The 26075-nt window shown below is 40.1% G+C and overlaps 1 protein-coding gene across 7 annotated transcripts in view; it reads left to right on the top strand.

Annotated features, from left to right (window-relative positions):
* Arid4b (AT-rich interaction domain 4B) overlaps window positions 1–26075 on the top strand; it is a 147042-nt gene that overhangs the window by 61470 nt on the left and 59497 nt on the right. For all 7 annotated transcript variants that reach the window (XM_045149565.1, XM_045149564.1, XM_045149563.1 and 4 more), the window contains exons 7-11: window positions 2429–2520; window positions 12432–12570; window positions 15729–15808; window positions 19686–19762; window positions 23030–23184. In XM_045149565.1, coding sequence (XP_045005500.1) covers window positions 2429–2520; window positions 12432–12570; window positions 15729–15808; window positions 19686–19762; window positions 23030–23184 — 543 coding nt within the window. The remainder of the gene's footprint in view (window positions 1–2428; window positions 2521–12431; window positions 12571–15728; window positions 15809–19685; window positions 19763–23029; window positions 23185–26075) is intronic.

Here is a 26075-nt window from a genome sequence, read left to right as displayed (position 1 = left end):
GACCTCCTACCTGAGTGTCTGGAGTGGGAATCTTTGGCTTAAAGGCCTAGCTTTTTTTTTTTTTTTTTTTTTTTTTGGTTTTTCAAGGTAGGGTCTCACTCTGGTTCAGTCTGACCTGGAATTAACTCTGTCATCTCAGGATGGCCTTGAACTCATGGCGATCCTCCTACCTCTGCCTCCGGAGTGCTGGGGTTAAAGGCGTGCGCCACCACGCCTGGCTAAGGCCTAGCTTTTTAAAAATTGATTTCATTTTATCTTTTATTTTGTGGGTGTTTTTATTTATTTATTTATTTTTTTTTTTTTGAGGGTAGAGTCTCAGTCTAGCCCAGGTTACCTGGCATTAGTCTCAGGTGGCCTTGAATTTATGGCAGTTCTCCTTATCTCTGCCTCCTAAGTGCTGAGATTAAAGGCGTGTGCTACCTCCCCAGGCTTTAGTTTGTGTTTTTTTGGGGGTAGGGTCTTTGTGTAGCCCAAGCTGACTTGGACTACTCTATAATCTCAGGCTAGCCTTGAACTCATGGCAATCCTCCTACCTCTGGAGTCTTGGGATTAAAGGCATGCGCCATCACATCTGGAAAATTTATTTCTGTTTGCATGCATGTATGTATGATGGTTTTGCTATATAGCCCAAGCTGTTCTCAAACTCAAGATTTTCCTTTTTTAGCTTCTCAAGTGTGCCACTTAGCATTCCTTTTTATGTATCAGCATTAGTATGTTTAGATCCCTGATCTTTAGCAATAGACATGAAAAAAAATTTTTTTAACGAGTTCATTCATTCCTTCAGAGTGAGAATGAGTGCAGCAGGGCTTCTTGCTGCTGCAAATAAACTCCCAGTCCCATGTGTCCCTCTGTGTGTCTGGCTTTATGTGGGGACTCGAACTCCTACCTGTCAGTCTGTGCAAGCAAGCATTTTTAACAGCTGAACCATTTCCCCAGCGCACGCGCGCTCTCGCTTTAACATCACTGTGATTTATAATTTTAAGAAATTCTTCAAATTTCATATTGATGTTTTTCCCATGAATCCTTAAAGGTTCCCCTAATACTCAAGAAGTTATCTCCAGCAGCAAAGGTTCTGTTGGAGGATATGTAAGGAAAGAAACTGGAGAAAAAAATATTTTTAAAAATTTGATCTTCACCTGGGCGTGGTGGTGCACACCTTTAATCTCAGCACTTGTGTGGTAGAGGTAGGTGGATTGCTGTGAGTTTGAGGCCGCCCTGAGACTACATAGTGAGTTCCAGGTCAGCCTGGACTACAGTGAGACCCTACCTCGAAAAAACAAAAAAAAAAAAAATGTGTATGTATATGTATAATACATATATATACATACATACATACATACATACATACATATATATGATCTTTAAATAGTCAAGGTTAATGAATGCAGATGAGAAAACAGACATGGGCTTTATGTTCAGTTGATGACAAAGAAAAATATTTATTTATTGCTTATTTTTCATACCAAGATTATGTTGGATGCTGCAGATTAGAAAGAAGGAAGTAGGTCTGGGGAGATGGCTTAGTATTTAAGGCATTTGCCTGCAAAGCCAGAGGACCTAGGTTCAATTCTCCTGGACCCACGCAAGCCAGATGCACAAGGTGGCACATGCATCTAGAATTTGTTTGCATTGGCTGGAGGCCTTGGTGTGTCCATTCTCTCTCTCTCTCTGTTTGACAGTCTCTCTCTCTCTCAAATAATAATTAAAATAAAGAGAGAAGTAAATTAAATACATAAAAATAGTTTTTCTTTAGAAAGGATTTATTATAGAAAAATTTTGCCAAATAATAATATATCTTTCTGGAGTCTCTTTTCAAGCAATTGGTGCTTATCCTGATAACTTTGTTTCAGTTACTTACTAAGAATTTTAAAGGTTGAGGATGGTGGCACACACTTGTAATCCAACTCTTGGGAGGTGGAGGCAAGAGAGAGGATCAGTTCAAGGCCATCCTTAGTTACTTAGTGAGTTCAAGGCCTGGGTTACTTGAGACCCTTACAAAACAGCAAAGACTTTTTTTTAATGGATCACAATTCCCTGTGGGCAAGGAAAAAATAAGTACCTGTACTTATTTGGCCTCCATCTAGGAATTAGATTCTTATAAATTGCCTTTTATCTCATGGGTCCCTCTCTGCTTTAGCTGTGTTTTGTTATTCAGTCATCCTTGGATGTCTGTGACCTTCTACTAAGTAATGAGTCGTCTAGATGGGCAGCTGAACTTTCTTTTGTTTTCTCAGTGATGGGTTTATTCATTTTTATCATCATGTCTTTGAAACTAGAATTTTCTGTCTTTTAGAAGGTTGTGTTTTAGCCTTCATGGGAGGAAGTTTAAATCTTAAAAAATCTTATATTTTCTTAAATTGATTTAGTTTAAAATGAAGAAAACACTTGCAAGTGAATAACTTTTGATGGGTTTATGTTCTTGCCACAGACCTTAGACCAGCTCCCACTCACCAACCCTGAGCATTTTGGCACTCCTGTCATAGGAAAGAAAACAAATAGAGGAAGAAGATCTAATCATGTGTAAGTCCATTTTTATAACTGTTAGTTGAACCTGATTCGTTGCTGCTGATACTGTTTTCGTAGTTACTATTTTAAAATTGTAAATTGCAAAAATGCTAATGGGATTTCATAGTAATTTCAGATCTACTAGTGGTTTAAGACTTCTCAGCATGGGTGCTTGGTCTTCTCCATGCTAATTGGCTTCCATAAGCAGTGACTAACTCCAGGTTCTCCTCCACATATCTGTTTTGTTTGTTTGTTTTGTTTTTTGTTTTTTGCTTTTCCAGGTAGGGTCTCACTCTAGCCTAGCCCAGGCTAACCAGGAATTCACTATGTCCTCTCTGGGTGACATTCAGCTCACAGTGATCCTTCTACCTCTGTCTCCTGATTGCTGGAATTAAAAGCTTGTGCCACCACACCCAGCTCCTCCGCATATCTTGATGTGATGATGTGTTCAGACTGGAACTAGTGGGTAGTTTCTTTTAGCTCGGCTTCTGATGTGTTCTTTATAGTGCCTGCCTTCCTGGGTCACTGTCTTCCTTACCCTTCAGTGTTCATCAGAAGTCCTGGAACTACCTTTATGTGGATCATGTCGCTATCTCCCCATTCTTCCCATACAACCAGACATGCTTTTCTCTCTGAACTGCCCACATTCTTTGCGTTTATCAAATGTCAGAGCCAAAATATCATCATCTTACTACCATTATATTGTTAATTTTCCCTTCTTAGTAGTTCAAAAAAAATCTGAAAAGTCACAACCAACCTCCATGAAGCAAGAGTAAGAAATTGGAGTCAGGAGTGGTAGTGCATGCCTTTAATCCCAGCACTAGGGAGTCAGGGGTAGGAGAATCACTGTGAGTTCAGGCTACCTGCTGAGTCTACAGAGTGAATTCCAGGTCAGCCTGGGCTAGAGTGAGATACTACATTGAAAAAAACCCAAGCAAACAAAACAAAAGAAAGAAAACAAATTGGAGCGATGGGAACAGGGGAATACAGTGTTATAACTTATTCTCTTGGAAGCTGTTTTCAAAACAATATTTAATATTTTGCCTGTATTAAAACATTAGAGGGCTGGAGAGATGGCATAGCGGTTAAGGCACTTGCCTGTGAAGGATAGGGTCTCTGGTTTGATTCCCCAGTACCCATGTAAGCCAGATGCACAAGGTGTTTCATGTGTCTGGAATTCACTTGGAGTGGCCAGAGGCCCTGGTGTACCCATTCTCTTCTCTTTCTCTCTCTCTCTCCCTCTCTCTGCCTCTTTCTCCTTCTTAAGTATATAATAAATCATATGTTTATGTACATATAAACATTTTAGAGTAATTACTAAAAATGCATATAGAATGTTTTAGAACTCTACATGATTTGCTTTCTTTCAGTGTATGGAATCAGATACTTAATCTGGTTGTGTTTGAGCTTTGGAGATGGAAGTTGGATGAGCACACATTCATAGTTAGTTTTAGCATCACAGCAACAACCCATGGGGTTAGATTCATGATCATCCTTGTGACAGTTAGGGAATCAACCCACCATATCTGGAGTTAACAGCTGAAAGAAGTCCAGAAGTAGACCCTGGTGCCGTAGGTTTCCTTGCTGCAGATTGATCCTCTTCTGCTTAGAAATTTAGCCACTTTGAAATTAGTTTTAACAGTTAATAAATACTCATTTCAGGTAGGAAGTTAGGATAATCAGTACACCTATATTCCTGTTCTATGATTTGAGTAATATATTTTCCTTTCTCTGTTCTCTGAATATTCTAGAACATACTTCCCTTATTACTGGGTGATTACTTAGACTTGTGATTTAGCTGATGATGCAATGATTTTTAGGATACTCAGTTTGTAACTATTATTTATTTTATATATGGCACTTTAAAATTGAATGTTTTAACCAGAAGGAAAAATAAGTAGAAAATGTATGGTGGTATTACCAATGACTGCTATTGTGATTATTAGCTGGACCACTCATCTGCTGATGTTTTCAGTTTTTCCAAAGGGTTGTTATGTTGCATAACAAATTCACTGACATACTTGAGATTGTGGAGTCTTTGATATCACTTTGAAAATTAATGAATTAAGATTTTCATCATTGATCAATGCTATCTCCTCATAGTTGTGAAGAGAACTCTATTCTTTGATATCAGAGCAGTGAGTGAGTGTATGAAACATACAATGATTTCATTGTAGGGGCTAGAGAGATGACTCAGTGTTTAAAGGCGTTTGGCTTCCAAAGCCTGACTCCTTGGGCTCAATTCCCCAGTACCCATGTAAAGTCAGATGCAATAAGTGTCATATTTGTTTATGCACGTGAAGTTTGTTTGCAGTAGAAAGAGGCCCTGGCATGCCCATTCATTCTCATTCTATCTCCCCCCATACTTGTGCACGCATACAAATACATAAATTTTTAAAAATTGATTTCATTAGTGATATTTAGTTCCCAACTTCAGGGAGTTGTGGAGCCTTATAGCTGAAGTTTGGATCTAGGTTTGCTGTTAGGGTATGATGTTATTGCTCATGCTGCAGTGTTGAACTGTAGAATTGGGATGTTCTGGAGCTGTGAGAATCATGGGAACTCCTATCACAAGAGTGTGTGTGTAGTGATGTAGCTCAGTGTTCCTCCTGTGTGCAGAAGTGTCTCACATCACAACTTTCTGGTTCTGTAGTATCTATGTTGATATCATGGGGTAAACATCCCTAATCAAAGTCCAAAATGCTCTGAAGCAGGAACAGTTTTTAGTTTGGATTTATAAGTTAGGTACCTGACCTATGCCATGTAAGTAACTAAATATAATCATGTATTTACATGAAAAGATTGATGAGCTGTCAGTCTGTCATGTGATCTCATGGTAGTATGTGTAGACGTGTATATAAAGTCCTGTTTGCTGATATTTGCATATGTTGGGTAGGACTTGTTTTTGCTGCATTACTTGAAATTTGAAAAACATTCCCCTATCACAAGAAAAATATTATATGTATTGGTTTTTCGTGGTGGAGGTTTTACGTTAGCCCAGGTTGACCTGGAATTCACTATATAGTCTCAGGCTGTACTTGAACTCACAGCAGTCCTCCTACTTGTACCTCCTTAGTGCTGGGATTGAAGGTGTGAGCCACCATGCCCAGTTTAAATAATTTTTAAAATATATATGTTTTTTATTTATTTGAGAGACAGAGGAAGAGTGAGAGAGAGAAAGAGCATGAGAGTGAATGTGTGGGCCAGGGCCTCCAGCCACTGCAAACAAACTCTCAATGCATGCATCACCTTGTGTATCAGGCTTACATGGGTCCTGGGAAATTGTACTTGGGTCCTTTGGTTTTGCAGGCAAATGCCTTAACTGCTAAGCCGTCCCTTCATCCCTTAAAGAATGTTTTGAAGTTTAAAAAATTGCACCTAGCCAAAGGAAGGGTAGGAGTACTTATAATGCAGTCTTCCAGACACAGAATGGCCTTGATATCCATGACCTCGCAATGCCTGGTACTACCTACACAGGATCCTTATAATAGGAAAAGATGATGATGTCAAAATAAAAGAGAAACTAATTGAGGGAGGGATATGATGGAGAGTGGATTTTTTTGAAGGGGAAAAGCCGGGGTGTCGGAAATTATCATGCCTCATTGTCTAACAGTGGAAGTTGTCAATAAAAACATTGCATCTAACATTTAGACAAATTTTTACCTGTTTTAGATGTCATCCAAAAATGGAAATACAAAATTAAGTAAGTTTATTATGGAATGTCACATAGATTGATCCGTTAAAAAAGTCTTCTGTATTTCTTAGCTGTTGTTTCCTGTTCCTGAGGGTGAGAGTAAAATAAGGAGGTGTTGCTGAGTCAATTAACTGTGGCATTTTGTGGACTCCAGCAAGCATTCTAAATCAGCAGACTTTCTGTTGGGCATCTCTGTGTTCATTGAGAGATTTGCTTTGGCACTGTATTGTACACGTGAGTCATTTGAAGCCTGAGGATTGCTTGTGTAGGGAATGAAGCCTAGTTATGTCTGCCATCTAGTTAAGTTTTCTGTTCTTGACCCTTGCTGCTACTATTGGTGGGCTTTACTGTGGAGTGGCCTAAGAATGTTTTTGCTTGGTGGTTGTTTTTTTTTGAGGGGGGGGAGGTGGTTTCGAGGTAGGGTCTCACTCTAGGCCAGGCTCTGACCTGGAATTTACTATGTAGTCTCAGGGTGGCCTTGAAATCATGGTGATCATCCTTCCTACCTCTGCCTTCTGAGTTCTGAGATTAAAAGCATGTGTCATCATGTTCAGTCTTGCTTGGTGTTTGACTTTGGTTTATAAGCTTTTCACACAAGGATCACAATTTGAAGTACTGTCTCTCTAGTTAGTTCTTCAAAATTCTTTCTCCAGTTTCTTCAAGTGACTATCTACAATGGAGTCTTGAAACTGTTCTTAAGAGGATCCTTTGACCTTCATTTTTCCTGTCACTGTTGAAAAAGTCTTTACTGTGGTCTCTGATTATCTTTTTTTTTTTTAAATTTTTTTTTGGTTTATTTTTATTTATTTATTTGAGAGCAACAGACAGAGAACGAGGCAGAGAGAGAGAGAGAGAGGGAGGGAGGGAGGGAGGGAGGGAGAGAGGGAGAGAGAGAGAGAGAGAGAGAATGGGCACGCCAGGGCTACCAGCCACTGCAAACGAACTCCAGACGCGTGCGCCCCCTTGTGCATCTGGCTAACGTGGGACCTGGGGAACCGAGCCTTGAACCGGCGTCCTTAGGCTTCACAGGCAAGCGCTTAACCGCTAAGCCATCTCTCCAGCCCTCTTTTTTCTTTTTTAAGTTACATGCCTATGACTCAGCTCTTATGAGGATTATAAAGTGTAGCCAGCATGAAGTACCTAGCAAGATCCTACCTAGCACTATTTTAAAGTAATAAAAGTCTTTCTAGCATGACGTGGTGGTACACACTTCTAATTCCAGCACTCAGGAGGCAGAGGTAGGAGGATCACCTTGAGTTCGAGGACACCCTGAGACTATATAGTGAATTCCAGATCAGCCTGAGCTAGAATGAGACCCTACTTTGGAACCCCCCCAAAATTCTTTCTGTACAAATGTAAATACAGTTATCTTTCCTAGAGTTCCAGGACTCACTGGCCCAAACAATATACCTTTATCTTTTAGCAACTCCAGATCCACACAATGAACTTATTATATTAAGAAGGGATTATTGGAGTGCAGAGCTTTTATCCGGTGCTAACATTTGCTTGGAAGCTAGTGCTTTAACTTGATATTTACAGGTCTAAATCTGAAAATGTTTTTTATTTATTTCGGGGGTGGGCGAGACAGAGAGAGAGAATGAGCATGTCAGGGCCTCCAGCTACTGCAGATGAACTCCAGACACATGTGCCATGGGTCCTGGGGAGTTGAGCCTAGGTCCTTAGGCTTCACAAGCAAGCACCTTAACTGCTAAGCCATCTTTCCATCTGAAAATGCTGTATAGGAATATTTCATTCATACATCATAAGTACACCATTTCAAAGTATACTGGTTGGTTTTTAGTATGCTTGAAAAATTGCACAACTATGGTTACTGTCTAATTTCAAAAGATGTTTTTAATTTTTGCTTCTTCTTCTTCTTCTTCTTTTTTTTTTTTTTTTTTTTTTGAGGTAGGGTCTCACTGTAGCCCAGGCTGACCTGGAATTCACTCTGTATTCTCATGGTGGCCTTGAACTCACAGCAATCCTCCTACCTTTGCCTCCCAAGTGCTGGGATTGAAGGCGTGTGCCTGGCTTAATTTTTTGCTCCTTTTTAATAAATAAGAATTTGATTGTAGTTCTGGTTATGCTGCCTTTACTCCCTTAACACACACAGGATGGTAAATATTTGTATTGTATTGTATTTCTTTTCTATTATATGAGTGATGTCTCAGCCCATTATGTATTTTATTTATTTTTATTCATGAAAGAGAAAGAATGGGTGTGCCAGGTCCTCTAGCCACTGCAAGCAAACTCCAGACACATGTACCACCTTGTGCATTTGGCTCATGTGGGTACTGGGGAATCAAACTTGAATCCTTTCTGGTCCTTTGGTTTTGCCAGTAAGTGTCTTAACCACTAAGCCATTTCCCCAGCCCCCATATGTATTTTTTTATACTCATTTATTTTAATTCGTCTATTTATGAAGTATAAAAGGATTTAAAAGATGTATGTTTCCAGTGCCGAGGGGAGAGAGAATTAAAGTAGTAGGAACTGGTGGATAAAGAGAGTTAATGTCTCCACCTCCCCAAAAAGAAGGGAAAATGCATGGACTTCATGGATATAATAGCATGCTGGTGAAACTTAGTAGTTAAAATAAATTCTAGCAATAGCTGAAGGCCCTGGCATGCCCCCTTTCTCTCAAATAAACTAAAGTTTTTTTAAAAAGGGATTAAATACTGGCTGAACTTTAGAATTTTATTTTTATAGTTTTAAGTTTTTCAAGTTAGGGTCTTGCTCTATCCTGGAATTGAGTGTGTAGTTTCCGGGTGGCTTCAAACTCAGCAATCCTACCTCTGCCTCCTGAGTGCTGGGATTAAAGGTGTGTGTAACCACGCCCAGCTTTGAGTGAACTTTTAAAAGTTTTATTTATTTATTTGAGAGAGAATGGGCATGCCAGGGCCTCTATCCACTACAAATGAACTCCAGACACATGCACCACCATGTGCATCTATCTGGTTTTACATGGGTACTGGGGAATTGAACCCTGGTCCTTTGGCTTTGCAGGCAAGTGCCTTACCCACTCAGCCATCTCTCCAGTTGTAAGGTTTTCTTTTCTTTTTTTTTTTCTTTTTTCTTTTTTTTAGGTAGGGTCTCATTCTAGCCCAAGCTGGCCTAGAATTCATTGTGTAATCTCAGGGTGGCCTTGAGCTCAAAGCAGTCCTCCTACCTCTGCCTCCTGAGTACTGGGATCAAAAATGTGCATCACCACACCCAACCTAGGTGTTCCTTTTTTTTTTTTATTAAAGATATATTTTTATTTATTTCTTAGAGACAGAGAGAGGGAGAGAGGGAGTTAGAGAAAGAAAGAATGGGCATGCCAGGTCCTCTAGTCACTGCAGATGAACTCCAGATGTATGTGCCACCATGTGCACCTGGCTTACATGGGACCTGGAGAATTGAACCTTGTGTCCTTAGGCTTCACAGGCGTGTACTTGAACCATTAAACCATCTCTCCATCCTTGTTTTTTCTTTTAAGGCAAGAATTTACTCTGTAGCCCAGTCTGTCACTGAACTAACTGCAGTCCTCCAGCCTCAGCCTAATGTTAGAATGGTATTGTAAGCTAGCATGCCCAGCCTGTTGTTCTATTCCTGTTGAAGCTGTGACTGACTGGCTGGTGCTGACATCTGGGACTGTTAGAAATGGCAGCAGTGTGCTTAGAAGTTTGCTTGTGCTCTGTAGTCATCTGTAAATGGAGATCAGTCATCCTATAGAGAGAGAATCAACCTGAAGTCATACACATGAGCCTGTGGTGACTCTTTGAGCTATGTAGCTACATGTGGGCCACGTGCTGCTGGTTAAAAAAAAAAAATGTTACGTCTTTAATTCCAGCACTTGGGATGCAGGGGTAGGAGGATTGCTGTGAGTTAGAGGCCACCCTGAGACTACCTAGGGAATTTCAGGTCAGCCTGGGCCAGAGCAAGACCCTACCTTGAACAACCAAAACAAAAAAAAAAAAAAAAAAAAAAAAAAAAAGAAAGACCACACCTGTTAGTTTTTCATACTCCCCGCATTCTCACTGAGGGATTAATCCTTTGTAAATCATCTTTGAAACGCCTCAATATTACTTAATAGCACACACACACACCCCTTTCAGTGTAGGGTCTCACTCTAGCCCAGGCTGGCCTGGAATTCATGATGTGTCTCAGGGTGGCCTCAAGCTCAAGGTGATCCTCCTACTTCTGCTTCTCCCGAGTGCTGGGATAAAAGATCTGTGCCATCACAGTATGCTCCGCTTTCTTTTTCCTACCAAGGAATAATTTTTAAATTATTTAACAGATAAAATGTCTAATGTCTTGGTTGTTCTCACCTTTAATCCTGGCACTAAGGAAACTGAGGTAGGATCACCAGGAGTTCAAGGTCAGCCCCTCCGGTGCAGAGTGAGTTCCAGGTCAGCCCTGGCTAGAGTGAGACTGTACCTTGAAAACAACAAAAAAGTTTAATATGACTATAATAGTTGTGCTAATTTGTATTTTCATTGGGATAGGTAAATATAAAGGGGTATTGTTATCTCTTTGAAAAGGCACCAAATTCAAAGTATACTGGGTTTATTAGTAATAATTAGTAATCAGACAAACAGATAAGTCATGTTTAAAATTTGTTGTTGCTTATTTTTGCAACCCAGAGCCTCACACATTTTCAACAGGTACTCTAGCACTGAGCCACACTGTGCCCTGTCCCCAATCATACTTTAAGTTTCAAAAGTTAATCTGCTTGCTTGAGTTGTTTTGGTTAATGAGCACGGCGTTTGCTGCTGTCAAGCATTTTCATCTTTGTTGGGTCATCGCTGCCTGCCTCAGTTTTGGTTTTCATGAAGTGCGAATGCTACAGCCTGTCTAGTTACCATTCCTTCATTTCTTTGCTCATTTTGAACTGCTGTTAACAGTCTTTCTTTAGTACTAATTGTGGATTTTCTGGGAATTAGGTGCAGCCCAGACCCACCCTTCCCTACCTTCCTCCCTCCCTCTCTCCTTTCTTCCCTCCCCCCCTTCCCCCTTCTCCCTTCCCCTCCCTCCCTCCTTTCTTTCTTCCTTGTTTGTTGTTTTCTGTGTGCCCCCCCATTTTAGATTTACTTTTTAATTTTATCTAAGGTCAAGGAAATAATAAACTGGTTCCATATACCTTGTTTTTCTTCTGAAAGTTAACATCCTTCGAGTTTAGTAGTCTAGTTATATATATGACTGTAAGGTACTTTTTTAAAAATTTATTTGAGAGCAACAGACAGAGAGAGAAAGAGGCAGAGAGAGAAAGAATGGGCGCGCCAGGGCTTCCAGCCACTGCAAACAAACTCCAGATGCGTGCGCCCCCTTGTGCATCTGGCTAACGTGGGTCCTGGGGAATTGAGCCTTGAACCGGGGTCCTTAGGCTTCACAGGCAAGCGCTAAACCGCTAAGCCATCTCTCCAGCCCTGTAAAGTACTTTTAAACATTATTACTGAAGAGTAATGTGTGTGTTTTAGAAAAAACTGGTTTTGTCTATTTGCTCTTAACAGTGGTCATCCATTACTAGATTACCTGTTCTCACTGTAATGTTTGCCTTCTCCTTCTGAAGTTAGGTCTGTATGAGGATTGTAGGAGGAGTGTCTCCTGAGCTCCTAGCATCTCGTAGTGTATCGCTGAGGTGTGGAGTATGGGGCCTTGAGAGTTTTTGAAGATTTGGGACTGGCTACTCTGTTCTGATTTCCCACCAATCATTTTTATGTTTGTTTGTTTTTTTGTTTGTTTTTCTCTGTCCCAGCCTCCTTAGTGCTGAGATTACAGGTGATTAGTCCTTGTTTCCTTATTCCTTCAAAATAATGGAGCCCCAATGATTTTTAGGAATACAGTGCGCTTTCATCTTAAAGATAAACTTGTTACTGTTTGAAATTTTAGAGACCTACTTAAAATCAATCAGTCTATCTATCATCTATCTTATCGAATCTATTTATCAATCATCTGTGTGAAAGAAAGAGGCAGATAGAATGTTCGTGCTGGGATGTCCAGCCATTGCAAATGAACTCGAGGTACATGTGCCATATTGTACATCCTGCTCACGTGGGCACTGGGGAATCAAACCCTGTTCCTTAGGCTTTGTAGGCAAGGGCCTTGACTACTGAGCCATCTCTTCAGCCCTCTATTTAAAAGTTAAATGAGAAGTTTTGCAGCTTTTATGGATTGTGAGAAAAGTTCTAAAATAATTGGCATATTCCTTATTAGGACACACAGAAATGCCTTGTTTTTTTTTTCCTTTCTCTAGCCCAGAGGAAGAGTCTTCATCATCCTCCAGTGATGAAGATGAAGATGACAGGAAACAGACTGACGAGCTACTTGGCAAGGTTGTCTGTGTGGACTGCATCAGTCTGGACAAGAAGAAGTCACTGTGGTTCCCAGCACTGGTGAGCAGCTTCAGGAGAAAAGGCTGGAATCTGTTCCAGTGGTGGGAGTAGGAGACGTGTCTGTGTGTGAGGGAGTGAATCAGGTGTGTATGGTCTGTGCACATGCGCTTGCCCAGATGTCCATGCCCCGTGTGCATGCTTGTGGGCAGCAAAGGAGGATGCAGGGCGTTCTCCTCTATAGCTCTTCCAGTTTATTTACTTGAAACATAGCCCCTCACTAAACCTGGAGCTGCTGTTTGGTAGTCTGCCTGACTAGCAAACCCCGGTAATTCTGCCTATGCCCCCTCAGCACTGGGGTTAAAGGCATGCAGGACAATGTCCTACTTTTGATATGGATGCAGATACTGAACTCATGTCCTTGTTTTGCACAGCAAGCACACTTACCTGCTGAGCCAGAGCCCCATGTTTTATTTTAAGATAAGGCCCCATTTAACTCAGGCTGGCCTCTTTGTTATGTATCTGAGACTACCTTGAACACCTGATTTTCCCATCTTCACTCCCAAGGTGCTGGGGTTACAGGTGTACACTACCTGGCCCTGAACTCACATTAATCCTGCCTCAGCCTCCTAAGGGCTAGGACTAAAGCCATGTATCACTATGTCCAGCCTCACTAGTGCAATTTTTAAAAATTATTTATTGATTTGCAAGAGGAGAGAGAGATTGAGTAGGAGCACAGCAGGGCTTCCTTCTTCAGCAAGCCTGCTCCAGACACTTGGACTACTTTTTGCATTTGGCTTTACATGGATCTGGGGAATTGAACCCAGGCCAACTGCAAGCAAGCAACCTTAACCACTGAGCAGTCTCCCCAGCTGCCAGATGCAACTAATTTTTTTTTTTTTTTGGTAGGTACACATTATGGGAGAGTTTTTAACACCATTAAATCCAAAGAATTCCCAAATTGTCTTTGAATACAAACAACTCTCACCCCTCCAGAAAACAAAATCTAGTTAATCTTTGCAGCAAGGTGTTTGGAGGGAAAGTTCATAGTGCAGATGGTGCAGCTCCTGAGCCCACCAGTAGGTGTAGAGTGCACAAGCAAATGACAACTAGTCCTTCTTGAGCAGCTTGGAAGGGCCTTGTGTAGAGGACTATTTTCTTAGACTTCTACAAACAGAGTATGTACTAGTGTCTTTCACAAATGTATGTAGGCAGCCTTTAACTCACTTATCTTCTGGTAGACTACAAACTAATTTGTAGTTTATAAAGCATTAGCAGAGATATCTAATAATTAATCATATATTTTAAAAGATATTTTTATTTATTTGCAAAGAGAGAGAGAAAGAGAGAGAATGGGTGTGCCATGACTTCTGGGTGCTGCAGAGAAACTCCAGATACATGTGCCACTTGGTGTGTCTGGTTTATGTGGGTACTGGTCCAGTGTAGGCCAGCTGATTTTAAAAAGCCAGCACTGCTGGGCGTGGTGACACACACCTTTAATCCCAGCTCTTGGGAGGCAGAGGTAGAAGGATCCTCATGAGTTCAAGGCCACCCTGAGACTACATAGTGAATTCCATTCAGCCTGTGCTAGAATGGTACCCCTACCTTGGGAGGGGGGGAAAGCCAGCACCTTTAACCTGCTGAGCCATATCCTCAGCCCCTATTCAAATATCTTTTTAATGAAGATGCAACTCTTGTGTTAGAATGAATTCTTTCTAGATAGGTATAATTGGATAAATGATTGAAACTCTTTAAGCTTAAAATGAGATACCAATAAATATTCAGTACTTCTTCAGGACTTTCTTAGTACTTGAGCTCTTGTAAAATTTGGTCTGTGAAAAGCTGGGTGTGGTGGTGCACGTTTTCAATCCCAGCCCTTGGGAGGCAGAAGTAGGGGATTGCTGTGAGTTTGAGGCCACGCTGAGACTACATAGGGAATTCCAGGTCAGCCTGAGTGAGACTCTACCTCAAAAAAAAAAAAAAAATTTTTTTTTTTTTTTTTTTTTTTGCCTGTGAAAGCCTTTGATTTTAAATGAAGACTTTTAGGTCATTGGTTTCAAACACTGAGAAACATATATTTTACAGGTATATCCATGACACAATTCCTAGTTGTAGACCTTAACTTGCAGACTCAGTGACCAGCTTGAAAGACACGGTGAAGAGATTCCTCTTTCCTCTTTTTGGTGCAGATAGCGAGAGACTGGGTGAGGCAAAAGTGGCTTCCTTGGTCTCTGTTTCATGTATTCTTCTTTAAGATCCACGTTTACTCAGGATGCATTTTTTATTCTTATTGGCATTTAATAAATGTTTTGTGTTTTTTTTTTTTAACTTTGTTAAGTATGACAGTTTTCCTTTACCACACATTCTTCAAAATTTTATACAAGGGCAAGAGAGGTGACTTAGTGGTTAAGGCCTTTGCCTACAAAGCCAAAGGACCTTGCTTCCATTCCCTAGGACCCATGTAAGCCAGGCAGGCTGTGGCTGGAGGCCCTGGCACGCCCATTCTTTAACAAAAAAAAAAAAACAAAAAACAAAAACAAAAAAAAAAAACCTACCAAAATGTTACAGATGGAGTGGCCTGTTGCTTATCCGAGTGTGTGTGTACACTCATGTCTACAAGTGATGTCAGCTAACCATCCTGTTTTCTTCCCCCCGAGGTAGGGTCTCACTCTAGCTCAGGCTGACCTGGAATTCACTATGTAGTCTCAGGGTGGCCTCAAACTCACAGCGGTCTTCCTACCTCTGCCTCCCAAGTGCTTAGATTAAAAGCGTGCGCCACCACACTTGGCTCTGACCATCCTTCTCACCCTGTTTGTATGCTTTAATTCCAATGCTCCATTCAGTGTCTGTAAACATCCCAATAAATATCAGCTCAGAGCCGGGCATGGTGGCACATGCCTTTAATTCCAGCACTAGGGAGGCATATGTAGGAGGATTGCCATGAGTTCAAGGCTACCCTGAGACTACATAGTGAATTCCGGGTCAGCCTGGGCCAGAGTGGGACCCTACCTCGAAAAACAAAACAAAAACAAAAACATAATTATATATATATACATCAGCTTATAAAATATAATGAGAAATAATGAAGGCAAGTCATTTGTTTAGTAAAAATAAAGAAGATGTGATATCGTTCTTATCTGTACATGTACTTAAGTAGTATTCACTTAAATAACTGTCGGTAGTGTGTTATAATTGTAATAGTTTCACCCTTGTTCTTTAAGGTTGTTTGTCCTGATTGTAGTGATGAGATTGCTGTGAAAAAAGATAATATTCTTGTTCGATCTTTCAAAGATGGCAAATTGTAAGTATTATTTCACCTGATTTGAAAAATCTGTGTGTAATATATTGTGTTTTCTATATTGTTATTTATTTATTTGAGAGAGAGGGAAAGTTGACACACCAGGGTTCCAGCTGCTGCAAACAACCGCAGAAACATGTGCCACCTTTGTGCATCTGGCTTACATGGGCCCTAGGGAATTGACCCTGGGTCCTTTGGCTTTGCAGGCAAGTGCCTTAACTGCTAAGCCATCTCTCCATTGCTATTGAGTTTTCTAAATGTTTGGTGACAAGTTAGTTTTTCCATTGACTCTAGTTTGTGTGTGTATTGCACACATGTGGAGTTTTTGTCCTCACCTTTCACGTTGTCTTGTTTGCGAGGGCAAATGCCACTTAGCTGGCCCTCAGGCTTCAGGATTTATACTGTGTCTCCTGTTGCCATAGACGTGTTGAAATGGTCAACATGTGCACTGCTCTACTTTAGGGTTAGCTTGTCCTGCCTATGCTTTCATCCACTGAGACCTTCCTGACCAGGCTTTTATGTTTTGAGATAAACTGTTGCACAGAGAACCATTTTTCACATTCTCTCCATGTAGGGGCCAAACATTCTTCCTTACTGGTTTTGGTTTTGTCTTTAAAGTAGACTCTTTACTGGAGATTTGTTGAGGCAGATTTTACAGGCTTAGTGGATCGTATGTTTTATTAACACACTTACTATGTTTCTTTAGTGTTCGTTCTTTTCAAAAATTTTATTTATTTATTTGCAAGGAGAAAGAGAGGGAGAGAGAAAGGGAATGAGTATACTAGGGCCTCTAGTCACTGCCAACCAACTCTGTATGCATGCTCCGCTTTGCAGGCAAGCGCCTTAACCACTGAACCATCTCCAGCCCACAGGTTCATTCTTGATTATCATAGTAGTTTATGGTTACACTAAACTTTTGTGGCTAATATTTATCTTTTACAGTCATTTGGGGATTAAAATGGGTTGCATTGATGTATGGTACATATTACAAAGTGAATTTTTTTCTGGGCATGGTAGTGCATGCTTTTAATCCCAGCACTTAGGAGGCAGAGGTAGGATGATTGCTATGAATTTGAGGCCAGCCTAAGACTGCATAGTGAATTCCAGATTAGCCTGAGCTAGAGCAAGACCATACCTCAAGAAACAAACAAAAACCAAAAAGTGATTTTTTTTAATGTAAAACATTTTTGTTTATTTACTTATTTATGAGAGAGAGAGAGAGAGAGAGAGAGAGAGAGAGAGAGAGAATGGGCACTTCAGGACCTCTAGCCACTGCAAATGAACTGTAGACACAGGCACCATCATGTGCATCTGGCTTATGTGCATTCTGGAGAGTTGAACCTGGGTCCTTAGGCTTTGCAACCAAGTGCCATAACCACTAAGCCATATCTCTCACCCCTAGAACTTTTAATTTTTTAAAGGCAGGCTCTCACTGTAGCCTTGGCTGACCTAGAACTTACTCTGTAACCCAGGCTGATGTCAAACTCACAGTAGTCCACCCACCTCAGCCTCAGTGGTGCTACCATACCTAGCTAGTTCTTCACGTAGAACTTTCCTGTAACTGACTTCTGGATTTTGGCTTTTACTTTCAAGAATTTTATTTTGTTTGTTTATTTATGTGTAAGGGGAGGAGGGAGGGAGAGAATGGGCACACCAGGTCTTGTACTCATTGCAAATGAAGTCCATATGCATGCATCACTTTGTTCATCTGGCTTTACATGGGTACCAGGGAATTGAACCTAGGTCTTTAGGCTTTGCAGGCAAGTGCCTTAACTGCTGAGCCATCTCTCTAGCCCTACTTCAAGAATTATATAGCCTGATAGTTTTCTCCCTCCTCCTCTTGACCAGGCGATTCTCATATTCATGAACTCAATAAGTCTTTTATGGCTACAGATGTATGCTACTTTGTTCTACTGAATTGAGTGAGATATTTTCCATGAGACTTCTTGGTTGTGGCTTAAAACATTGGTGTTTAGGTTTTGCAAAGTAAAATTTGAAAACAGTTTATGAATAAAACTTCAACAAAATTGAGATAATCAGAGAAATTTGAACATTGAGTTTGAATACTGGTTTCATATTAAAAAATTATTGTTTAGGGTGGAGGAATGGAAAGATGTTAGTCAAAAGATACAGAGTGCCTGGTGTGTGTTTCAGGATCTGATCTATAGCATGGCAGCTTTAGTTTCTGATACTGTATTATATACTTCACCTTTGCTGAGAGAGTAATTTGAGCAGTTACTCTCTTGAACAGAGAAACTTGAGAAGGGAACAGAATAACTTGAACACTGAGTTTGAACAGTGGTTTGTTATTAAATCATTGTTCGAGGTGGGAAGAAAATATTTTATGTGCTGTTACCCCACCCTCGCCTAAAGATACTTGTGTGAGGTGATAGATGAGTTAATTAACTTGACTGTACTACTCATTCCTCATAGTGCATATCTGTACCAAATTGTTACATGTTAAGCATATATAATTTCATTTGTAATTGTATCTCTTAGAGCTGAAAATTGATCACATTAGATATGTTTAGATTTGGTAATAATATGCTTCCATTAAAAAAAAGAATTTTCCTGAGACTACATAGTGAATTTAAAAAAAGATAATAATTTTAAAAAAAAGAATTTTAAGTCGGCTATGGTAGTCCACACCTTTAATCCCAGTACTTGGGAGGCAGAGGTAGGAGGATTGCCATGAGTTTGAGGACACCCTGAGACTACATTGTAAATTCCAGGTCAGCCTGAGCCTAGCTTGAGACCCTACCTTGAGAAACAAAACAAAACAAAAGAATTTTAAAGATTCATAATGAAGTTGATATTGTCTGGAATATGTTTCAGAATAATCTATTTGAGATGGGAGGAAGTGCATTGAGGGTGACTCCTCAGTGAGTGAGTTTATGTCTCTTGCAGTAATGGATGCACAATTCCTACCTGCTTGTATTTATATGGATGGTTTTAAAATAAACTCTTTTAAAAGCAGGAGGCTGGAAATTGCATTTTTAATAATTTTCAGGTTTTGTGGCATTGATTAATACAAACCCAGACTTACAAAAGCTGAATTTTACTAATTTAAAATAGGGAGTCTTAAATGATATTTATGGTAGAAACCTGTTCTGGTTGGTGACATCCAACTGCTCCTTGTGGTTGAAGAATTCCATAAAAGGCCTAGTGTCATTTAGAAGTTTGTTCATAAGCCTAGAGACCAATTTTTTTTTTTAATTTTGTTTTAGCATGCATGAGAGAGAGAGAAAGAGAAGAAAGAGAGAGAGTTGGCACACAAGGGCGTCAGCTACTGCAATTGAATTCCAGATGCTTGTGCCACCGTTTGAGCATGTGTGACCTTACACGTGCCTCACCTCTGTGGGATCTGTAGAGTTTAACATGAGTCTTTAGGCTTCCCAGGCAAGCGTCTTGACCACTAAGCATTTGTCCCACCCATGAAGACCAAATTTTAAAACATTATTGACAATATTTACAAAACTAATCCTAACAGTAGGGGAACGTTTGCGTTATATAAACAAATGATTTCTCATGATTCTGAAACAATGAATGATTTTCCTATTAGCTTTTTTTCTCTGTTGATCTGTTTTTTCTGTCATTCAGACATTACCATATCATAGCATATAGCTTCCAGTGTTCTTTTTGTATGTCAAGAGACTGATATTGAGAAGCAAATTGCTGCTTAGTAAATATCTAGCAGGTGTAAGACATAACCAAGGGGCGATCCCCCACTGGTGGCATATGATTGGGGATGTGCAGCCCTGTGTGCAACTATTCTCACTGTGTATGTCAGTGTTTCCGTACGTGTAGGGGTTTTCTGTGTCATGTAATTGGCTGGTTTCTTAGTTTTTCATTTTCTCACCTTCATGATGACATGATGCAGCACTTCAGTCCCTAGAAAAGATGTCCATGAGATCACCAGTGATTCTGCACCAAAGCCTGATGCCTTGTTAAAACAAGGTAAGTGCAAATCTTGCTCATTTGGTTTTGAAGATTATTTTTATTTTACTCTAAATTTAGATTTTTTTACATTATTAAAGTTTTGTTCTAACTGATTTATACTTAGAAGATGCATATCTTGCATACTGTTTGTCCCCTAAAGCTTACAATTATGGGTAATAATCTGGAGTGAAAAAATACATGGAGAAGCCAGGTGTGGTGGCCTATGCCTTTAATCCCAGCACTCAGGAGGCAGAGGTAGGAGGATTGCCATGAGTTTGAGGCCACCCTGAAACTACATAGTGAGTTCCAGGTCAGCCTGAGCTAGAGTGAGACCCTACCTCGAAAATTTAAAAAAAAAAAAAATTTTAAAAAGGAAAAAATACATGGAAAATAGGAGAAAAGCCTATTACCATCTCTTAAAATACTGTGACTTAATGCCTAGTAAATACTAGTTTCAAGGGATCAAAAATAATTTTCAAAGGGTAGAGAAAGGAAGGGAGGAGGATACTTAATAGGTTGATATTGTATATATATAATTACAATGATTGTAATGGGGAGGTAATATGATGGAGAATGGAATTTCAAATGGGAAAGTATGGGAGTGGGAAGGGAGGGACTTACCATGGGATATATTTTATAATCATGGAAAATGTTAATAAAAATTAAAAAATAAATAAAAATAAATAAATAAAATAAAATAACTTTCATGGGTCAAGCATGGTGGTACCCGCCTTTAATCCTAGCACTTGGGAGGCAGAGGTAGGAGGACCACCGTGAGTTCAAGGCCACCCTGAGACTACATAGTCAATTCCAGGTCAGTCTGGGCTAGAGCAAGACTTTTCCTCAAAAAAGCAAAACTAATAATTTTTATTGTCTCTGGCTCTCTGATCTCTTAGGAACTTCTAGCTGTGGGTTGGTGTTACTTCCTTTTAAGTGTATTAATCATGTATGTAGAAGCCAAAGCCAATTGGAATCATTGGAGCAGAAAGAGCAGTATTTTGGTCTTGCTCCCAGGTCATGAGACCACTGTAGATAATGAGACGCTTTTTTTGTTTGTTTGTTTTGTTTTTTTCGTGGTGGGGTCTCACTCTAGCTCAGATCCTTCTACCTCTGCCTCCCAAGTGCTGGGATTAAAGGCGTGAACTACCACGCCTGGCTGATGAGACACTTTTTTTTTTGTTCTTGTTTTATATTTTTATTTATTTGAGAGCAATAGACAGAGAGAGGAAGAGGCAGAGAGAGAGAGAATGGGTGTGCCAGGGCCTCCAGCCACTGCAAATGAACTCCAAATGTGTGCGCCCCCTTGTGCATCTGGCTAACGTGGGTCCTGGAGAATTGAGCCTCAAACTGGAGTCCTTAGGCTTCACAGCCAAACGCTTAACTGCTAAGCCATCTCTCCAGCCCTGATGAGACACTTTTTTTTTTTTTTTTTGAGGTTGGGTCTCGCTCTAGTCAAAGCTGACCTGGAATTCACTATGTAGTCTCAGGGTGGTCTTAAACTCAGCGATCCACCTACCTCTGCCTCCTGAGTGCCCAGCTTTGATGAGACACTTTTGTACTGGCCCCCTACCATACAGAAACAGGTTCAGGCCCTGTCAGACACTACTGTGCCATTCAGTTGAACAGTTTTAGAAGAAAATCTCAGCCACCACATGCTTAGATGGTCCCTAGACAATCCAATTTCATCTACCTGGGTTTCCTCCAATGCTTCCCAAAGCCTACAAGTCCATAAGAAGGATAACCTTGAAGGTGCTTAGTTTGCTGTGTGCTCACTTTTCATTAACTCTTTACTTTTATTCTTTCACCCCAACATTCTCTTTCAACACTGTTTTCCTGCACTCCATCAATACACTTTCTGGGTCCTTTAGAGTAATTCCCCTCTCTGGGAGAGTCTAACTGCCACAGACAACTTTTTGCCCCATTCAGCAGAAAATAGTTCATGATGTCAAAGTTCCTTGTCCTCTTAACAGCAGTGTGTCTTCCCTTGAGAGGGGGTAGAGTTAGGGTGACTGGACACCTGAAGGTGAAAGGCCCAGGAAAGTTTGAACTAGCTAGAAATCAAAGATGATCTGACTTCTTATCTTTCCTAGACCTGTTTTTCCACCAACAACCAGGACCTCTCCTGCAAAGGAGGTCTTTCATAGTATTTAAACATTGTGGTTGGTGACGTTCAGCCCCCAGAACTTGGTGCCAGAGCTAACCTATTTCTGAGACAGCCCCTATCCCTAACCAACCTGCTGGCCCTCTGGTTCACATGAGCGGGAAGACAGCCCATCCCCACAAAGTTATAAATACTTAAAAGGGGAAGGCAGGTACTCTGATCACTTAGACTTCCAGCTGTGTGTGAGGTTTTCCCTCAGCTGGGCCCAGAATGGAGGACCTCAGCCTAGGCTCTAGCCCAGACCCAGCAAGAAGGGCCCCCTAGCCCTTACTCTCCCCATGGGTCCTTTATCCCCACATGGCAGGAGGTCCTTGAACTTTTCTTTTCACATTTTTTCCCCCAGGGCCTCCAGGTTGGATCTCTTGCCATGTAGTTGCCTTTCCTTGGCTCTGTACTTCCCCCAATAAATATAATAATTTAATTAAAAAATAAGTTTTATTCTTTCAAATGAAATACACATTTCTAACCAAAAGGCTGCAGTAGGTATATTTGACAGAAATAATGCTACAGTTGCATTTGTTAGTTTGTTTTTAGCATTGTAAATCATTGATTTTTTTCTTTCCCTTTGTGATCAAATAACTGTATCTCATCTCAAAATCATTAAGAATTAATGGTTAATAATTTATTTCCGTATAATATAGATGGGGAGTTTATGTTGCTAATTTCAGTTTGAGATAATTTATAAGTGTAGTTTCAATTCAGGCTAAGCTAGAAATGTAGAGAACATTTTTCTGGTCAGTTTCTAGATGCTATGTTCTGCTTGCTTCTGCTTAATTATTTCTGGAGAAGATACAAGTCATTACCTCCTACTATTGAGTCATATTTATGATTGATATGGTTCTAGTTGTTGTCATCTGACCCTGATTTCTGTTTGGACCAAGAAAATTACTCTTGGAGCTTTTTGTACCCAAGTAACTTTCAGTGGTGGCTGTTTGTTCATGATGGGTCCTTGGTGCATGGGATTGATAAGACCAAATGCATTGCTTGTGTGAAATGCCTTAGCCCAGAGTTGGGAACTCAGCAAACAACAGATGACATTAGCAACACAGTTATCTCTCTATGTTATTATTTGTAGATAACTCATTTGTCTTAATCTCTTCACATATCTTACGGTCTGCTTCTAGCCTTTGACCAGGCGCTTGAATTCCACACAAGTAGAACTGTCCCTGCAAACTGGAAGACAGAGCTGAAAGAGGATAGCTCTAGCAGTGAGGCAGAAGAGGAGGAAGAGGAGGAAGATGATGAAAAAGAGAAGGAAGATAATAGCAGTGAAGAAGAGGTGAGCAAAAACAGTTGATACCATTTATAACACATGACAGTCATTACGACTTGACATAATGTCATCAATCACAAATATTGTAGTATTAGAAATATTTCATGATAAAAATTTGTCATATTCATCCTACTAAGCTGTTGGCCTGCTTACCTAAAAATATAGATGTAAGAGGATTGCCATGAGTTCCAGGCCAGCCTGAGACTCCATAGTGAATTGCAGGGTTGCCAGGTTTGTAGCATCTCTACCTTGAAAAACAAAACAAAACAACAACAAAAAAACAGTGATGTAATTTTGTAAAATTAAAAAGTATTTAGTATTGTCATCCTAGTCATCAGTGATTATGAAGGAAGTGTCCACTGAATACTTGAACACACTTTACTTTACACACTTTACTATGTGTACTTGATAGCTGTCACCTCATGAGAAAGTTATATCTGCATATTTACTGAAATACCTAGCCAGATAGTATAAAAGGGAAATCAACAGATTCATAGAGTCTAGAAGAATTCCATCTACTACAAATGGACGTATCTGTGAATCTATCTGTATGAAGGAGCTAGGGCTTTTTTAGACTCGTTTTTTAGGTCTGGCAGTGACAGCTACTCTTAATAGTTTACTGAACAACTTCACCAAATTTTTTGGGTAGCTGGATGTGGTGGCAGCACCTTTAATCTCAGGTAGGAGGATTACTGTGAATTTGAGGCCAGCCTGGGGCTACAGAATGAGTTTTACATCAGCCTGGGGTAGTGTAAGAACCTATCTCAAAACGATGACAAAACAAAACAAAAAACACCTAAGTAGTTAAATTAATTATTGCGTAAGGTTGTTGTAGATAGTGACAACAACTGTTTTTAACCATGAAGTGAATTGTGTTTCATATGTTGAGAAAATCAAAGTGATTTTTCATCAGTTATTAAATTCTGTTGTGTATACTATAGTGCTAATGAAATGGAGTTGCCTTGGAACTTGTGCTTTAGAGCCGTGTTGTGTGACCGTGGATAGTGTATAGAGTGGCCTGCTTCAATATTCTCAAGGACTTCTTTTTGTTTTAAATCTTGAAATGAGTGGTAGGAATTAGCTTAATGGGAGAAGGCTTGCTTAGCACCCCATAGCTCCTGGGTTTCATCCATTGCAGCATGGCCAACAACAATAAACCAGATAAACTAAAATGAAGGAGGGACACTTTGCTTAAAGCCTGAGGGAGGAAGTTAAGTTCCAGGATGGTGGGCCTGTCTGTGCCTCCCTGCCTCTTGTCTCTCCATTTTTATGAGCTGTGTGCTGTGGAAGGTCCCAGTTCAAACCTCAGTGCTTCTCCTGTGTACATGTAGCAGTGCCTCTGCCCATCCCTTCTCCACTTATTCCCCCGCTCACCCTGGTCCTCTTCTGCTCAGTCTCCTAAACTAGCACCCACTTGGGAGTCAGGAGACTTCATTGCTCCATCTGCTCATCTAAAGTACATCTTCTCTTTGTGTACATTTTGGTCATGTATGCATATTTATGTTTACATGCATTATTCTCCAGAGTTATTGCCCATTTTTTCTCCCACCATTCTGTAAGTTCAAGGACAGGGATCCTCTCTGTCTCCTACTCACCATCTATCATGGTCATCTATCATAGTGCATAAGCTGTAATGGATTTTTAGTAAATATTAATTGCCAGACCTTTCGTTGCTTAGATTTTAGTTTTATTTGTGTTTTTATAAAAGCAGCTCTGATAACCAGTTTAAATATTTTCTAAATACAAACCTTAATGTTTTTGGAATAGAAATAAAATTGGTTCACGTCGAATATTTTGCAATGGACATTTAAAATAATGTCAAAAATTATTTCCCTAGATTTGTGTATTGTTTCCTTTCATGTGAACTGTTTAAACTTAGAAATAAAATTTACTACAAGCAGGTTAATGGTTGTCATTTATTCCTTGCCAACCAAATAATTTATCTACTTAAGAGAAATTATAAGAGTACTTAAAATAAAGGGCAAGTTTCATTAGCCCATTGGCATTAGGGATGTAATTTTCCAAATTGACAGCACATTTGAATTAATTGAGATTGTCAGGTGGATTTCCTGACTACTATTAGAGCCATGTAATTCAGCCAGAATAACTGCAAAGGCTCACTGTGTGTTTGAATCATTCCTGCTCACATTCTCCCATGGCTACCCACATAGCTTACTCTTCTTTATTTGCTCCAGCACCTAGCACAGTGCTGCACACAGGTACTTAGACAGTGTTTGTGAGTGGATGAAAGTCATTGAGTTGGTGAGTTCCTCAGTCTTACCTCCTACCCTGCTCCTTGCAGGTTGCTTCAGGACCAGCTTCCTACTGCCTCAGCCCTTGGCCACAGCAAGAAGCTAGTCCCTCCCTTGTAATTTATCGGGGAACTATTTTATTACTTGAAGATTTCCCTAAATCTGAATCTTCAGGTATTGTAGATCAAGTTTGTTCCCCACTTGACTGATAATGTAAGTTTGACGTACTGTACAGTGGGGCTGTATGTAATAAAGGTTACTGACAGCTAATGGGATCCGTACTGATCTCCTTGAGGATCAGTAATTAAATCAGGTTTGATGTTAGACGGACCCTAGCCCAGTTTTAGTATAAATGAGAGTAGGTGTTGTGAGCCCATGACCCTCATAAGAACAGTGTGTCTCTCCTACCATTACAAAATTCATGAACAGTTTCACTAATGTCCTTTGTTAAAATGAGGATCTATACCTGGAATTCTGTTGGTATACCTGTTAAGGTATATTTTTCTATGTAGCATAAACATTTAGATTTACCTGGTTTTGACAGCTTACCTATTTTGTATACCATCTTTGAAGTATTTTAATGATGTTTTTGCTGTTGTCAGGAAATCCTGCTTTTATTACTAAAATCACGAGCTCAGGAAAATA

Source organism: Jaculus jaculus, chromosome 5 (genome assembly GCF_020740685.1).
Source record: "Jaculus jaculus isolate mJacJac1 chromosome 5, mJacJac1.mat.Y.cur, whole genome shotgun sequence".
Lineage (NCBI taxonomy): Eukaryota > Metazoa > Chordata > Mammalia > Rodentia > Dipodidae > Jaculus > Jaculus jaculus.
Note: the sequence above shows the minus strand (reverse complement) of the source record. Positions and strands in the feature narration are given on the sequence as shown.